The sequence below is a fragment of the Dermacentor silvarum genome, chromosome 5 (genome assembly GCF_013339745.2).
Source record: "Dermacentor silvarum isolate Dsil-2018 chromosome 5, BIME_Dsil_1.4, whole genome shotgun sequence".
Lineage (NCBI taxonomy): Eukaryota > Metazoa > Arthropoda > Arachnida > Ixodida > Ixodidae > Dermacentor > Dermacentor silvarum.
In genome coordinates this window covers 162,872,928-162,890,585 of record NC_051158.1, presented here as the reverse complement: position 1 = coordinate 162,890,585, position 17,658 = coordinate 162,872,928, and the positions used below count along the sequence as shown (strand labels likewise).

General features: G+C 48.8%; 1 protein-coding gene across 1 annotated transcript in view; it reads left to right on the top strand.

Annotated features, from left to right (window-relative positions):
* The window catches only part of LOC119454523 (translation initiation factor IF-2-like), a 62,659-nt gene that overhangs the window by 33,440 nt on the left and 11,561 nt on the right, over positions 1-17,658 (top strand). The window contains exon 6 of the mRNA XM_037716428.2: positions 2,072-2,221. Within this exon, the coding sequence (XP_037572356.2) occupies positions 2,072-2,221 (150 nt within the window). The remainder of the gene's footprint in view (positions 1-2,071; positions 2,222-17,658) is intronic.

Sequence of the window (17,658 nt, the reverse complement as noted above, 5' to 3'; positions counted from 1 at the left end):
CCAGTCAGGATTTAGCAATGCCTGCCGTATGTACTCCAACCTAATTTTATTCTGTAAGTTTGCTTCTCATGATAAGGGTCCCCTGTGAGCAATTGACCTAGATAAACATATTGCTTTACATACTCTAGAGGCGTACTGGTGATCCTGAATTCTTGTTCCCTTACCAGGCTATTCAACATTATCTTTGTCTTCTGCATATTAATCTTCACCCCCACTCATACACTTTCTCGGTTAAGCTCCTCAGCAATATGTTGTAATTCGTCCCCATTGTTGCTGAAAAAGACTTCTGCTGGTCTTAATCCTGCAAAAATCGATGTGTATGTGTGAAGCACGAAAAAGTGGATAGTGAGAGGCTAGGCATAACTATTTAGTCGGCAGTTCATTATGCTAAACAAAAAGATTGCATACATATAAGAATTTAAAGCTTACTTATAAAAGGGATTGTGCATAAGCTCATGAAGTAACAGTCTGTACTTAACCATACTTGTTTCGCGAGAAAACACGCTTATTGTTTTTGTCTTCCCAATATAAGTGAATATTTCGTTCCTCAAGTTGACTCAACAAAATGAAACAGCACGAAAAAGCTACCACAGCTTTTCAGAAGTTCTCCCATAATTAGGTTGCAATATAAATTATTAACGCTGGGGAATATGCTCATTTCGGGCATTAAAAAACTAGTGCAATGCTCTTAAATTCCTGGTTTGAGTAAAATCCTAGGAATTTTCACACTACCGTTTTCACTCCTAAGATTAACAGAAAATTTGCGCGATTTGGGTCCCGCAGTGTACACAAACACTCGATTAATGAAGACATGTAAACCATCTAAGCCGGTTCAACAGCTTTCTGCATTCCACAGACCAATAAATCTGAGGAAGACGCTGGTAAACAGCAAGGCATCGTGAGAAATATAGAAAACTTCATTTTCTGCATTTTTAGATGTCGATGTAGGCCTGATTTTGGTACAAAAACATAGTGGAGCTTTCATTTTTCCGTAAAAGGCAGTTTCTTTTAACAGATTTTATTTCCTGCAGTCGAAAATGCGCACTCCGAGCTTGCGGATGATGTTGGCATGCACAGGTGTTTTTTCGCAAGTTGTGCCACAAGAGGGAATTCAGAATCGTGGTCCTTCCAACATTTCAGTGCGTCCACGTATGTCACAGCTGGCGCTCTGAGAAGCAGGCCTCAAATTGAGCTGACGGGTCACTGACTAGCGGCGGTGCGTTGAACAGGATTTCGATTGAGGCTGCTTCTATCGGGATAGCGCCCAAACCGCTTTCATCAACCAGAGACGCCATGTAGTTTAGGATGTCTTTAACATCCTCATGGATTGCATGTCTGGTGCCTGGCTTCTCATATTGAAGGCCCTTGTACCATGAGGTCGAGAAAAGAGGCCCTTTGATGTGCAGGCATAGTGCTTTGTTGGCTGTCCCAGTCCGTCGATGAGATATCTCTATGGGAACAGTTTGCTTAAAGTTTTCAGCGAGCATATGATGCGTGCACTGAGACTTTAGTGAAAGCACTGAGTGCTTTCATCATTGGGCGAGCCATAGATACAGAGGACATCGAGTCGCTGCAGAGAATGGTAGGAGCGAGCTGAAGTGGCTCCGACATTCTATTCTTGCTGACATTCTATTCTTGCTGACTGATCTCGAATTTCTGCGATGCTTGTGCTGTAACAATTGTTCGGTCAGCAAGAACGCTTTGTATGGCAAATCGATGCTTTATGAGCTATGTGAGTATCGAGCAAGTCCAATTGCACCTTATAGGACAGTGAGCAACCAACCCAAACTCCGCAAGCAACCTTCCACTCCTCTGGCATTTCGGGCAGTTTAATCTTCATTAAACGAGTGCGTATGTATCCCTGAAACGAAGTGTCTCAAGGGCGAGCTATAAAAATACGAGGAATATTCCACCGCATTTTCTCACCGCCATTTCCAAGCGAGTTTATGAGTTTCTAAGTTCACAGGTCGGAGAAATGAATCTGTTACCATACTTCTTAAGGGTGCCCTCACTAGAGTGGTGAGATGCGGATGCGCCGCCTGGGGCTGATCACTCGAGATATGTGACGCAGGTGCTGTGCGATCTGTGGCTGCTGTTCCAAGGGCTGCGGGGAGCCAGCCGGTGCCTGCCCAGCCAGCGGCCAAGACTGCTCTGCCTGCGGCTCAAGCTGTGGAGCCGTCGCACTTGCCCCGCTCACGACTGAGGCCAACCACCAGTCGAGGTATCCGCGGCGGCAGTATTTCGGACTAGTCAGAGAAAACTGAAACAGGAAGTTTGGAAATGGTGCCGTAGTAACTGCCCTCATTAGGACATTTAAGGACATACACCGACACAGACGATTGCACAAGAGCACGATTAACGGATACCAACAAGCACGCGCTCGTTTTGGTTCGCACAGAATGAAATGAACATGAAAAAGAAGTGATGTGAACACAGTCTCTTCTTTTCTTCAAGTAAACCCGTTATGGTGTGAAGCGGGTTTGTCGCGTCACATATTTGTTTTTTTCAATTCAATTCAATTCAAGTTTATTACATACTTAAAAGGTTACATAGTTGTGCATATACAGAAGGAGGTCCCAAGGTTTTAATCACCGTTGGCGGGACCTCCTGTGCAAGTATAACAAGGAAAACTACAAAGTAAAAAAGCAAGCAAACGAGAGAGCATAAATATTAAAAAGAAAAAATACCTGTAAGTATCAATAACGTTCACTGGTAGATGGGATTATTTATAGTTTAAAAACTGAAATTCTTTTAGGTTTTACTTAAACATTTGCAAACAAGTAACAGATTTCATATGTGTAGGTAAACTATTCCAAAATGTTACTGAAGAAAAAAGCAAAGTGGATCTACCATAATTAGTACGGATTAGTACGGAGTTACGATGAGTAGCGAAGCGAGTAGAATTAGGATTAGAGAGCACATGTTGTGAAAAAATGTCTAAAGTGAGGTCATGGTTATAAATTTTAGTGAATATAATGCCTATATTATAAAAATAAAGGCTAGACAAAGGCAAAATATTAAGATGAACAAAAATGGGAAAGGAAGGTGAACACCGTGAAGCGAAATTAATAATGCGAAGTGCTTGTTTCTGGAGTTAAATCAATGGGGAGAGGTGAACGGAGTATGTGTGACCCCATGATGAGATACAGTGGCTTAGATGACTCTGTATAAAGGCGTAATATAGTGTTGTGAGGACATGGAGGCGGAAGAAGAATCTGGTTTTAAGGAGGGCGCGTATGCCAAAAGATATTCTAATGCAGACTGAAGAAATATGTTTATGAAACCGAAGATGAGTGTCAACAATGACTCCGAGAAAAGTAACATGATTGGATTAGAGCCATGGTTGTTGATGAAAAGACACGGAGACATAACGTTTCTGTTTGGTGAGTGAAAAAGCATAAAAGAAGATTTAGAAGGGTTCATTGAGAGCCGGCTTGCTGCACACCACTGCGTAAGAGAATTTAAATCTGCTTGTAACTTGGAAATTAAGACATTAAGGTCAGGGCTGTGAGCAAGGATGGTGGTGTCGTCTGCATATAAAATACACTTGGAGCTGGAAAGGCAATAAGGCAAGTCATTAATGTATGTTAAGAACAAAATAGGTCCTAAAATAGATCCTTGGGGAGCACCTTTAACAATACATGAGGGCTTAGAAAAACAATGGTCAACAACAACAAGCTGCCGTCTATTAGATGAAAAGCTTTTTAGCAGTGATAGCGCTGGCCCAACAATACCATAACACTCAAGTTTCAAAAAAAGAATGTTATGATCGATAGAATCAAAAGCCCTAGAAAAATCTATAAATACAGAAGTTGAAATGTCACCATGAAATGTACGATTTAATATTATCCGTGAAACATGCGATGGCAGCGTCAGTAGACAACCCTGAGCGGAAACCAAACTGAGAAGAAGCTAATATGTTAAATTTCGTGTAGTACTTGTGTAGTCTTGTTTCAATCAATTTTTCTAGAACCTTGTCAAGACAGGGAAGAACAGAAATCGGGCGATAACTTTCACATGAAGATTTCACACCTTTCTTCCAGACACGTATGACCTTCGCAACCTTGAACTGGTCAGGGAAAGCCCCAGAACTGAAAATAAGGTTAAATATGTGGCTTAAAATGGGTGAAATTGTAGAACGAATTAATTTAATGTGTTTTGCGGATATGTTGTCCAGACCAGGGCCAGTTGATTTTAAACCTAAAATGACGGATTCAATTTCTTCAGTGTTAGTGGGTTGAAGAAAAAAAGATTGTGCTTGACGGGCGAAGGAAGGAGAAAAATCAGGACTGTCAGGGAGGGTAGTACTTGCCGAAAAGTAATCGCTGAATGCATTAGCTATCTCATTCGGTAATGTTATGATCGCATCATTTATAGATAGTGATGTAATCGGGTCATGTGAATGAGAATTATTAAGAATTCATTTACCAACTGCCATTTTCTTTTAGTATTATTACCGCATTGTTGAATTTGATCTTCATAATAGCTGCGCTTTGCATTTTTAAGAAGTGTGGATAAAGTGTTAGAATAATGCTTATATCGTGCTTTAAGGCGCACGTTGAAAGGCTGGCGCGTTTTTTTTTTTTTTGTAGAGGTTGTCCTTTTTTCTCAAACAACGTAACAGAATTTGATAGCCACGGGCAAAAGGGAGCATGATAACGTCGCTGAGAGGACAGGGCGGTAGTGCATGATTTTACGGCAGTATTAATAATGTGGGTAAGTTTGGTTAACGCAACTTCAGGATCTACAGCTTCAAGAACCGGCAACCAGTCTGCATCTTCAATAATTTTAGCGTATTTATTGTTATCAAAGTAGTTTCTGAAGTGCATTTTATTTCATGGGGAAATGGATTTCACAGTGAACAGAAATATAGGGTAATGGTCCGTAATATTATTTTCAATAACACCAACTTGAGCGGGTACGGTGAAATTAGCTATAATGGGGTCAATTAAAGAGTGTGAACCACTGTTTGTATAGCGAGTAGGGTCAGTTATGAGGCAGTGGTAGCCATAACTATAGATGCAGGTGAGGTAGTCTCTTATCACAGTGTGAGAATCTTCTAATAAGTTTATGTTGATATCACCAAAGATTAAAACATTTTTGTTTTCGCTAGACAGTTGATGCAGTATGACTGAAAGTTCAGTGAGAAAGCTGGAACAATCAGATGAAGGAGAACGATAAATGGAACCACATACGGCTTTGTGATGGCTGTTAGTTATTGCAAGTGTATAAAATTCTACCCAAACGGATTCACACTTGGGGTTGTCTATTTAAGTCATGACGTCGCGTGTATGATAAGCCATTTAACACGTTGATGGCCGAGCCTCCATATGGATCACCATCACGATGGCAATACTCGCATAAGTAACCTGATAGACCGTAAAGGTCTTCAGCCGAAAGCCACGTTTCCGATAGACCAATAATTGAGAATGGACAGTCAAAAGAGCCAAGAAAGGCCGAAATCTCGCTATAATTTTTACGCAAACTGCGGGCGTTCGCATGAATTGCAGAAAAACCTGCAGCATAAGATGTGATCATGTTAGCATCATGCCGTGACATGTGCGCCATGATGAATTTGTTGAAGTAGCTTGTACAAATGACATGATCTAGGCATCTTTGAACACCTTAAGGTCTTTATCGCACAAAATGCGATAAACCCGCGCTTCCTGCGTTTTCCGCGCTTTGATAGTGCCATTGTCAGTCCAGAGGAATGACCATTTATGTTGCCTTTTCAAGGCAAGCGCTTTCCCAAACAGAACCTTATTTTCAGGGGTCAGATGATCGTTAAAGTAGATTGGCTTACCACGAGAGTCAGCACTTTGCCTTTCATTTGCCTCATTCGACGCATGCGCAGACAGGGATGATGCGCGGGAAAGGCCAAGACAACTTGTCGAAGGGCGAGACTTACGAGCTTTAGTAAGAAATGTGGTGCGTTTGTCACCGTAGCAAATAAAAAAATGTCACAGTTTCGCCCTAAGGGCGAAAACAAATGCGATAGCAACACAGCAATGTCATACGAACTAAGCTGAGTGGCTTTGGTAGCAATATGAATTGTAGTAAACATGAGCTGATTAAGTAAGCAGGTGTGCTGCGGCGTAGGTCGACCGACATGAAGAGAGACTCGATGACCACGAGAAGGCGCGTGTGAAACGATGGTGTTGATGAGAAGCGCTTCCCGTGGGCAGCGCGTGCGAAGGGACACAACTGTAGCGCTGTACTGCCGACCCGGGCAGCATTGCATGTGTAGTGTGCGTTGTAAAATGTGGCCCGACTATTACTAACTGATTGAACAAGCGTGGTGTGAGCGCGCACAAACAAACATGAATAGATCACACTGAATGACTGCAGACAACGACTGTCAAAACGCTGGCAGCAAGCGCATACGCCGCAGCAACGGGCGAAGGTACGTGCGGTCTATCGCTTCAACGGAAACTGAGCGGCGAATGCACGGCGCATAAAGGTCAGAGCCGTGTGGAAATAAGCGACGGTGCGAGCGAGCGACGAGCGCGGTTGTTGGCAGAGTAGAAGTGCGCCCCCCCCCCTCCCCGCTCCCCCCGGCGCTGGCTTCCTGCTTCCTTGCTTGCGCGTGGGAGATTGAGTGCGTTCGCTTCCGTGATAGCGCGCGTCCCCGCACGCTTCCGCTCGGGCATACGGCGCGCGGCGACGATTTTATCTATAGGGAACCTCACGGCGACGGCGACGGCAGAAATCCGGTTGAAGTGTCCATATAATTGCTATCGCAATAAAAAAAGGTGCGGCCTGCCGCGTCGGGCGCGCTGCTACGGGAGCGAACGTGACGGCCGTAGTTGCATTGTCGGCCGCTTGGCTGTGCCGAACGGCGCTAACTGAGGGGGATGAAACGCTTCGGCTTGCACGCGCGACGGCGTTCCAAACGCGTTCCTGACGCATTTGCTATGCCGATGCCAGACAACAGACCCTGTAAGGAACGAAGCGACTGCGCGTCCGCCGGTAGCGGTTTATTGAACCGACTGCTCAAAAATGGCGCTAGCGCGAGCCTTTTTCTCACGCGTTCTCTCCTCTTCGTCGTCTTCAGTTTTCATCACACTCCCGCGGCCGCGCTGCACGTGTGCGCCTCCAGGAGGTAAAGCCGCTGTATGGGACGTCGCACTTGCTGGCCGTTCGATAGTAGTATCAGGAAGGACCGCGCAATACCGTCTCTTCCTTGAAACGCCTTAACGACGCGGCCCATCTTCCATGCCATAGGCGGAGTGTTTATGTCCTCGACGACGACAAGATCGTCGGGCTTTAAGTTCGATGACGGCACAGGCTTGCTGTGGTGAGCAGAGCGCAGGAAAAGAAGGTATTCCTTCTTCCACTGCTTCCAAAGCCTGCGAAGCAGCTGTTCCCGATGCCGAGCTCGTCGTCGAAGGTCAGGCGCGTCAGCAATAAGAGCGGGGTTTTCTTGTTCTGTTGGCAAAGTGACGAGACGCTTGCCGACTAAGAAGTGTGAGGGCGTCAAAACTTCTGCGGATGTGACGTCATCCTCCAAGTAGGTGAGCGGACGGCAGTTAACTGCCGCCTCAACTTCAGCAAGCACGGTGAGTAGCTCGTTGTAGCTCAAGCTGCTCCGTCCCAGGCAACGCTTCAGTGCATCCTTAATTGTGCGGATTACACGCTCCCAGAAGCCTCCCCACCACGGCGCACATTCAGCAATAAAGCGCCATTGGATTCGGTGAGAGCTGGCATAGTCTTGAACGTTGTCTTTGACAGGGGAGCACAAATGCTTGGCGCTGCAGCGGAATGTTTTCGCGTTGTCAGAGTGCACGATAGCAGGAATTCCACGTCGTGCTGCAAAGCGTCTGAAGGCTAGCAAAAATGCTTGCGCTGTCATATCTGTGGTGAGCTCCAGGTGTACTGCCCTCGTCACAGCACAAGAAAAAACAACGATGTACACTTTTACAGTGGATGGTAATTCAGCACGACAATAGAGTGGCCCGCAGAAGTCAATTCCCACCACTTCAAACGGTGTTGCTTCACTAATTCTTTCCCTTGGCAAGGGTGCTACAGGGGCAGCTTCGGGAAGTAGGCGCCGTCGGCGGCATGCTAAGCACGCTTTCAGAACGCGCTTCACTGTGCGACGCCCCTTGAGGATCCAAAAGCGTTCCCGAAGGTCCAGGAGGGTGAGCTGAACTCCTCCATGTAGGAGCCTTACGTGTGTTGCATCAACCAAGAGGTCGGTGAACCGGTGATCTGAAGGAAGCAAGATCGGATGCTTCAATTCCTCTCGGTCGTTAAGCTGCTGCAGTCGGCCTCCTACACGAAGTAGTCTGTCACGGTCGAGAAACGGCTGTAGCGTCAGCACACTGGAGGTGTTGGGAACTCGTTGTTCTTCCTCCAAGGCCTTGACTTCGATTGCGAATGCGGAGTGTTGGACATGCCTCAACCAATACATCTCCGCCTGGTGCAACTCTGACGCCGTAAGTGGTCCGGTACAAGATGGCATGTTCTGCGAAGCGTTCCGACGAAACCGCATGATCCAAGCCGTTACTCGCAGTAATCGGGAGAGGCGTCCAAAGCTTGCAACCTCAAGCAATGGCTCGTGTGGGGGCGACGAGAGTACCACTACTGCGGTGGGGCAAGCGGATATCTCTTCACTGGTCTCGCTAGAAAGGGCCTCCGGTGAAGGAGCAGAACAAATATTCGCAGGCCATTGCAAATGGGGCTGTGACAACCACGTAGGACCGGTCCACCAGCAAAACTTGCGCGTCAATAACTGGGCTGCTACTCCACGCGTGAGCAAATCTGCTGGGTTGTCGGTGCCTGCACAGTGCCTCCAAGAATACCCCGAAGTCAAGCGTTGGATTTCGAGAACACGGTTTCTCACGAAAGTCTCCCAACGTCTCGCGTCAGCAGCAATCCAGTGTAGGGCTATCGATGAGTCGCTCCAAAACACGCCCTGACAGCTGGATGTCTCTGGAATTCCTCGGAGGTAGTTCCAAAGCCTGGCAGCCAACAGGCACGCAAGCAGCTCTAGGCGTGGCAGCGAGGTAGTCTTCAGCGGTGCGACCCTGCACTTGCTCATGAGCAGCTGAACCTTAACTGTTCCTCCTCTGATCTCGTAGCGCATGTAGACGGCTACGCCGTATGCCAGTGGGCTTGCATCGCAGAACAGGTGAAGTTCAAACGGTGAAATCTGTCGCGGATTGTGACAGATGACGCAGCGTGGAATTCGCAGCGAGGAGAGCGTTGGTAGTTCGGATGTCCAGCCTTCCCACTGTTTCTCGACGTCTTCCGGTAATGGCTCATCCCACGGTGAGTTCCTACGCCACAGCTGCTGGAACAATAATTTCGCTCGAATGATGAACGGAGCCATAAGACCTAAAGGATCATAGATTCTTGCGAATGACTGCAGAATGGTGCGTTTCGTGGCTGAGTGCGCAGCGACATACTCGGAAACGGCTTTGGTGGTAAGCACGATATCGTCAGCTTCGCGGTCCCATACTAAGCCAAGCAGCTTTGTTGTTGCTTTGGCTTCTCCAATGGTGTCGAGAGAAGTGTTGTCCTTCAGGAATTGATGGCAAAGAACGCTGGAGTTGGAGCACCACTTTCTCAACTCCATACTTGCATCTGCTAAGATGGCTAATGCAGCACGGTAGATTTCGAGGGCCTCTTCTTCAGTGGAAGCTCCTATGACGAGGTCGTCCACGTAGAATGATGTCTTTAGGCGTGTAGCTATTATTGGCTGAGCCCTTTTCCACATTTCGAAGTGATGCTGCAAAGTAGCAGATAGAAGGAAAGGGCTAGACGACGCTCCGAAGGGCACACGAGTCATTCGCCATTCGACGATGGAAGGTATTTTCCCCTCGTCGCCGGGCAGTCGGTCAACCCATAGAAAGCGGAGAGCGTCGCGGTCTTCAGGTCGGATTGAAATTTGAAGGAAAGCCTTCCGGATGTCCGCTGTCAGGATAATTGGGTTCATCCTGAACTGTACAAGCAGTTGCAAGAGCTCGGCACCAAGTTTCACCCCTTTGTCCAAGATATCGTTGAGCGATGACTCGCCCCGTTCATGGGAAGAGGCGTCAAACACTACGCGTATCTTCGTAGTGATAGCTTCCCGACGGATGACTGCATGGTGCGGAAGGTAGTAAACCGTCGCTTCGGGTTCTCGAGAGGTGTCGACACGTTCGGCGTGACCTTCTTTGAAGTACTCACTGATGGTGCGGTCATACTCCTGGAGTAGCTCCTGTTGTCCGTCGAAGCGCTGAAGCTGGCGTCTGAGCCGGTTTTCGGCGACACTTCGATTGGTGCTAGTCAGTCTTCCCTGGTGCCTTATCATCAGAGGAACCACGTAACGTCCAGCTTCCTTGTGCACGTACTGTGTGAACTGAGTCATTGCCGTTTGGTCACAAACTCCAGCGGTATCCTGAGGGTCGGTTATCCCTATTGCATCGAGTCGCCACATCTCCGTCGGGTCAGCAATGTCAGGTTCGGCTTGCCCATTCCGCTCACACGCAAGGAATAGGGCAGATGCGCTGCAGTTCCAATTAGGCAAGGCATTGGCGGGCCTTACTGGGTAGACGCCTTGCACTAGCCAACCGAAGACCGTCTCAACCGCGCATAGATCGCTGCGTAGACGTTCTATTCTTCCGGTCACTATGCGCCAATAGCAATCTGATCCTATAAGGACACTGATTGTCGGTATCGGCCGATCGCCCAGTCGATTATCATCTGCGACAAACATCTTGCGTTCACGCAACTGTGCGAGGAGATCTGGTCCGATGGCTGGAGTCTTCACGGTGCAGACTTCCGGTACCTCCAACGCATCTACGGTGACGCTACGTGAGTCGAACCGACTATGAAGTTCGAGCTTGACACTTCGACAGCTGTAAGGGCGGGAACACTTAGAAGTGCCAAACGTCCAGAGAGAGAGGTCTTCTGTCCCGAGGGAAGGCAGGTCGAGCCTTTTGGACAGGTCGCGTCGAATAAAGGTTCTCTGGCTGCCGGTGTCAAGCAGTAGTCGAACTAACACGGAATTGTGTTTTCCGGACGCCCAAACTGTGGCCGTTTGCATCAAGACAGGTGCAGACATATCACTACTAGCTGGAGCACTTGTCACTGGCGGCTTGACACTTTTCGTTGGATCATGGTGGACAAGTGGATCCCTGCTCTCCGGAGACGGGTAGTTGCGATCTTGGTTCCATATGGCGCAAAGTACGGAAAGGTGACGTTTCGAGCATAACTTGCACTTGATCCACGCGGCGTTGCGGCACATTCGTGCTACATGGCCCTCTCTGCCACATTTAAAACAACAGTTCTTTCCAGCAAGCCGGCGTCTGATCTCGTGGGCTGACAAAGTGGCGTGGCAGTCCTTTATGGTGTGGTCACGGTCATCACACAGTACACAGCAGGGATGCTCGTTCGATGCTGATCCTGCGGCCAAGGCTAATGCTGACGGTACCGGCGGTGGTAGACAAGGTCGGCACCGCCCTTGTCCCGCGGAGGTAGTTTTCGGTAGGCACCTTGAACGGGAGGCGTGGCTCTCTTCTCTGCTCTCGACTTGCACCTGCAGGAACTTCATGACCTTTCTCACCTCCTCTTGCCGCGACCTCGGAGTAGCCCCGTCATCGGGCTCAGTCTCCTTCATGCGTTGACGGTAGAGAATAGCGATATCTTCGGGAAGCGATCGCATAAGAACGCGATGAAGGATGACCGCGTATTCTGACGCTGGAACGCCGAGGCTGTCGAGGCAGCTTGTACGAAAGTGCACCTCTTCGTAGAGTTCCCGCAGCTGCGATACTTGAGAAGAGCGATCAATGGGCGCAATGGCAAGTAAACAGTCGATGTGGTCGTCAACGAGGGCGGTATGACGGCCGAACCTCTCTTGGAGCAATTTCACTGCTACAGCGTAGTTCGTTTCCGCCAGACGCACACCTTCGATTGCACGCTTCGCTGTTCCGGTTAAGTATGATCTTAAGTACGAAAATTTCTCGATGTCGGACAGCTCGCGGTTGTTATGGATCGTGGCCTCGAAATGTTCCCAGAAGCCCTGCCACTCGCGAAGTTCACCGGAGAAAACGGGTACCTGTAGTTTCGGTAGGGCAACTCGGTGTAACGGTGCTCGGGAACTTGCTTGAGTGGAGACGCCTTGGGTGGCGGTGTCGCTCAGAACGCTCTGTGTGGCGCTGTCTCCGGCTCTTGCAGCAGAATTCAGAATGAAGCGGACCCGGCTCATGGTGTTGCGGATCTTGTCGTGGTACTCCAGAGCGACGGTGGCTTCCGCCTCATACTCGTCACCATCGTCCATGAGGTCGGCAATCATCTCGTTGAGCGCTGCTAGTGCCGAGTCCTTGTCCTGCAGGTCATCCAGAATAACTTGCAGGTCGGATGGCGAAGGATGCTCGGCTTGTAGCGCTTCGGTAGCGGACGAGATGAGCCTTGTAGCAGCGGCTCGAAGTACGCCTCTGCTGCGTCGCAGTCGATCCATCGTCGGTGCAGGACGCCAGTCGTCTCCCGGGTTTCACGGCACCATAAATGTAAGGAACGAAGCGACTGCGCGTCCGCCGGTAGCGGTTTATTGAACCGACTGCTCAAAAATGGCGCTAGCGCGAGCCTTTTTCTCACGCGTTCTCTCCTCTTCGTCGTCTTCAGTTTTCATCAGACCCCGGCGTGTGGCGCCGCGGCGGATCACACCGTTTTCGATGCACGCGGCAGGCCACACCTTTTGTTGTTGAGTTGTTGAGGATGTTTTCCTAGCTTGCGGCGCCTTGTGTAAATGAGCTAGGTAATGTTGTGTACTAAAATAAAGAGTAATTGCACGTAAACAACGCGACCACTAATATCGAGAGTGGCATTTTTGGTCTCTTAGAAAAAGAAGAAAGAACGCTTACTATATAAATTACTATACCAACAGGAATGATTTATAAAGAAGTCACAGTTTCACCACAATGGCGAAGCATCGATTGCGATAGCAGAATAGCAGGGAGCCATACAAAGTAAGGATAGTACATTTATCAGCCGTATAAACTTGCAAACATTTGCTTGTTAACTCAATTAACAAGTATAGTGTTAGCGCGCATAGCAAGCATGAACACATCACACTCGATGACCGCGGACACTCGCTGTCAAAACGCTGGCGCAAGGAAACGCAGCAACATCAGCGAGCGAAGTGAACTTCGTTCTGTCGTCTATCGCTTCAACGCAAACTGAGCGCCGAGAACACACAGCACGCACCATGCTACGAGCCGCCGACCCACCTAGACTGTGCCCCCAACGCAGATCGCTCTCAAGATACGGCCGCCAACCACGCGCAGCCGTCACATACGCAGTTGCAGCCGGCGCTGAACTCCGCAACCCCTCCCCCCCCCCCCCCCCCCCCGGTGCCTTGCAACGGTGGGTGCCTCGCGCGCGGCGAATAACTCCACACTTCCTGCCCGCTTTCCTCCCTTTCGCCGGGGCGAGATTGAGCCGTGATCGTCGGTTCCCCTCGCACGCTTTCACTCGCACATACAGCGTAGGGCACGCAGCGACGCAGTTATTGCCCTTGGACTTTATACGGAACCTCACGGCGACGACGACGGCCCAAATTCACCTAGAATGTCCCTACAATTGCTATCGCAATAAAATGAGCAACAATGCAAAAAAGTGGAGGCCCGCTAGACTTTATTCATCGGCACTTCGAAAAGCAGTCGCCAAATAAAGGGAAAGGGCGAGTGCTGACTTATTTATCTCTGTCGTCGAGAACGGCACCGTCGTCCATTACATCTACCAAGGTTATTGGACGAACATCGCTTAAGAAATGCCCGCGACACAATTGAACATGACAAAGCTTTACACTGATTTCGCGGTGACATGCACTGCGCGTCTTCGAAGACCATTCTATTGACATGCCCCACAACAGCGCCTATCTTATCTTTCGCGTCATTTAGCACCTAAACAGTGAGGAATTTTCATTACGCACTCACCTCACACAACCTTAGTTTGTATATGGAGAGACCGTTCATAATTTAACCAAACGAACTGCGATTGGCCAAGCATCCCGATGATAGCTCTTCTCAAAGCCTGCGCTAATAAATTGACGCAGGAATACTTTTATTGCGATAGCAATTATATGGGCAGTCCTAGCGCATTTCTGCCGTAAACGTATCCGTCGTCATCACTGTCGCCGTGAGCTTTCATATAAAGTCCAAGTGCGATGAAATCGTCGCTTCGCGCCGTATGTTGTGTGTGCGAGTGAAGGCGTGCGAGGCTGAGCCGACGATCGCGGATCAATCTCGCCCGCGCGAAACGGAGGAAAGTGGGCAGGAAGTTCGCTGTTTTCCGTCGCGCACGAGGCACCCAATGTTGAGAGTCATGAGAGTCAACTATTTATTCCGCAGTTCATTATCCTAAGACATAAATATTTCTTACATTTAGGAATTTAGGGACCTTTTAAAAGTGATTGTGAGTAAGCCCATGAAGTTTGTCTTTAATCATATTTGTTTTGTGCAATAAGCTTGCTGATTGTTTTTGTCGTCCAATATAAGTAAATATTTCGCTCCAGAAGTTGACTTAACAAAGTGAAACGGCACTATTGGATCTTACCGTTGAGTGCGGAAGTTGGCCGACGTTGAGGAGGACTTAGAGAACTGAAGGTTTGTTTACATTATCTACAGGATTAGAACGAAGCAAATAATAGTAATTAAGTCATCGACAGCCGACAGTGAATCGGACGCTGCGGCCCGTGGCAAGAAGAACGATCCTGTTCTTGATCTTTCTCTTGCTCATATCCCCTTCAGTCCGTCCGGGTCACGTAATTTTCAGCCAATCGTCGAGTCCGTCCAGGTGTCGTCATTTTCCTCCAATCGTCTGGCCCGTGAAGGTGTCGTTATTTTCATCCAATAGCCGGTCCCGGGCAAGCGGCGTCATGTTCAGCCTATGGGGACACTCAAAAAGGCGTTATTCTTCGATGGCTGCTTTCGTCCGGCGCTTCCTCCTCGCCTGGTAGGCGCTCAGCTGGAAGGGACGGCTGATTCTCGAACAATATTCCAGAGTAGCCAGGTAGCTATTCCTGTGACGGGGGTCAACGACCTCGAACCGTGCCTGCTTCCAGATGTATTTGGGGAAGCGTCACGCCGGGGACAGATTCATTCATGCGCGGCACACGAGGGTAGGATCGCCAACCTGTTTGGTCCGCTAACGTGGTCGACCCGCCCCTGCGCGCCATAATTTTAATGCGACGGCGATTGGCTGCGGTCGGGGAACTTGAATGATGCTAGTTGGTGGCCCGTATTTAACAGCTCCTCCTCGCCCCGGAAGTTCGGAATGGCCGGTGAACTCAATTTGGTGGCCATGAAGAAAACGCTGAACAAGCATGTAGTACACTGGCGATGAGCTTCGTGTGACGAACTCCTGGATCCCGTCCCTGCAGAACGTACATAAAAAAAACGAAATAGCATAGCGCTGCCCCACATGCCCAAGCGCAGGCTTTTGACCCTTTACTCACCAGGCTATTACTATCTCAAAGTGAACTTCGCGGTCATTTTTAAAATTTTGATAAAGCAGGTCCAACCACCTTTCTAAACAGCTTCCCATATCTCCCTGAATGCTGACGAGGCCATAGTGATATTGCCGTTGCAAACGAACTGTGAGAAAACTAAACAATTAATGAAAACAACCATTATAACAATACACAAGCAAAGTTTTAAACTACAAGGATGACTTTCAGCCCATAACAAAACTACATACCTCGTTAATCAAAGGAAGGCAATACGTCGGTTTACTGAAACAACCAGCTCAAGCCATCCACGTTCCCATTTAACTTGTCCCTTTTGTAACGGATGGTGAAGTTATAGTCCTGGTCCATCTGAGCAAGCGTACCTTCTTAGGGGACATGTGTCTCAGCCAGGTCAGAGCACAGTGGTCAGTTTCTAAAGTGAACTTTGCTCCATACATATAAGATAACTTCTGGACCGGCCACGTTAAGCAGGCGCATTCCTTTACAGCGTAAGCTGTTATGAGCTCATTCCAATAGCCGTTCCGGTTCGCGATGGTGTCCGCTGCCGCTGCGGGTGACCGTAACCGCTATCGCCGGAAATGCGAAAAAAAGCACCCGGTCCCTGCCGGAATCGAACCCAGGACCGCTGCGCGGGAGTCGGATACTTTTCCACTCAGCCACGCAAGCGCTTGCTATCCGCGGCAGCGGAAAAATGAATTGTTGACCCTTTTCGCGGAGCAGTTTGCTCTAGAGGAACGAGATGGCGCTTTCGACGGCGCGCCATACGTTGCGTCAGCGAATGCGCCCGAATACGAAACCAGTACTGCTTTTGCCGCCCTGCTACTGTGCGATCAGCTGTCCAAAATGCAACTGGGTGTTCGCTAATGCATTGTGCCCAATTCATGCTGCAAAATGTGTAACGATAAAGGGAAGACGTGTGCGGTAGTTCGCTGCAAAAATAGTCGGTCACATATTGAGGAACGGAATCAACCGGTACGTGTCGCCGCTGCTGCATAAGGACTGCCTGTGTTGCCGGCTCTTCGCGATGCACGGCTTTCCTCGAGGATGAAAAAAGATAATTCATCCGCCAGCGTTGTATAGCTAACCTCCGAAGAAACAACTTCACCTTCGGAACGTCGGCACTTAAGAGGGAGTACCCCTCGTTACAAAAGGAAGTAGCGGGGCTTACTGGCATAGCAATTTTCTCACACGTTATCTTCACACATCGACGCCGACACGCATGAAAACGTACGCCCACCCTATCGCCAACGTATCAGTAATAAGTGAATGGGCTCACACTTGAAGAAGTGTACCGAAGCATGAGTGACGGCGACTACACCGACAAGACACGAATGTTTGAAGCTGAACGTTTCGTGACGGTCCACAGAGTAAGCAAGGGATTAGCGATAATACGTCTTTGCTACAAGCTACCGCAAAGTACAGAACATTTACATTCCAAGCTTTGTACGCAGCAAATACAAATATATCACAGCAAAGCACACCCGCGAGCGATTAGGCTGAAAAAAAAAACAATAATCAGATAGTGGCCACACCGAGGAACTTTACTGAGTCAGAAACATGACAAGCCGCTGCTTCAAAATGTAACCCGAATAAAGAACGAAATTCACACTGACCCCGATTTATTTCATAAGCGGAAAGTTTGTACAGCTTAGAATACATTTCTAGCCCCGCTTTTAGTACAAGCACCGTATACGCTGCTCTCACCGTTTAGACTAGGCGTAATGAACTCTGAAAGCACTTAACTGTCCTCTAAAGGAGTGGCAAAAGCTTAGTGTCGTCCACAAAGTCACCGTCCACGATATCCGTCGGAACGGAGGCTTGTTGCGCCGCACCGGCGTCACGCGCTTGCATTCTAAACGCGGAGGCAATGGAGGCAGCTGAGGCAAGCAATGGACGCGTCACCACGTGATCAAACATGGCAGCGCCCACGGGAGCGTCGCGAAAAGGGTCAATAAACGCGCCCTAGGCAGGCGCGCAAGCGCAGATGACCCGAGCCTCCGCCAGTATGGTGGCGCCATCTAGGTAAGGCGCCTGCAAGCGCAGCGTGCCCGACATGTAAGTTGCATATAGCAATTCCATGCTGCATGTAACTGGACCTGGTTCACTCAAACAGGCTAGGTGACTATTTGTCACCCGCCTTTTGAAGATTCTAAATAAAGAATCATCATCCTCAGCAACAACAACAACAACAACGTAAGGTGCCA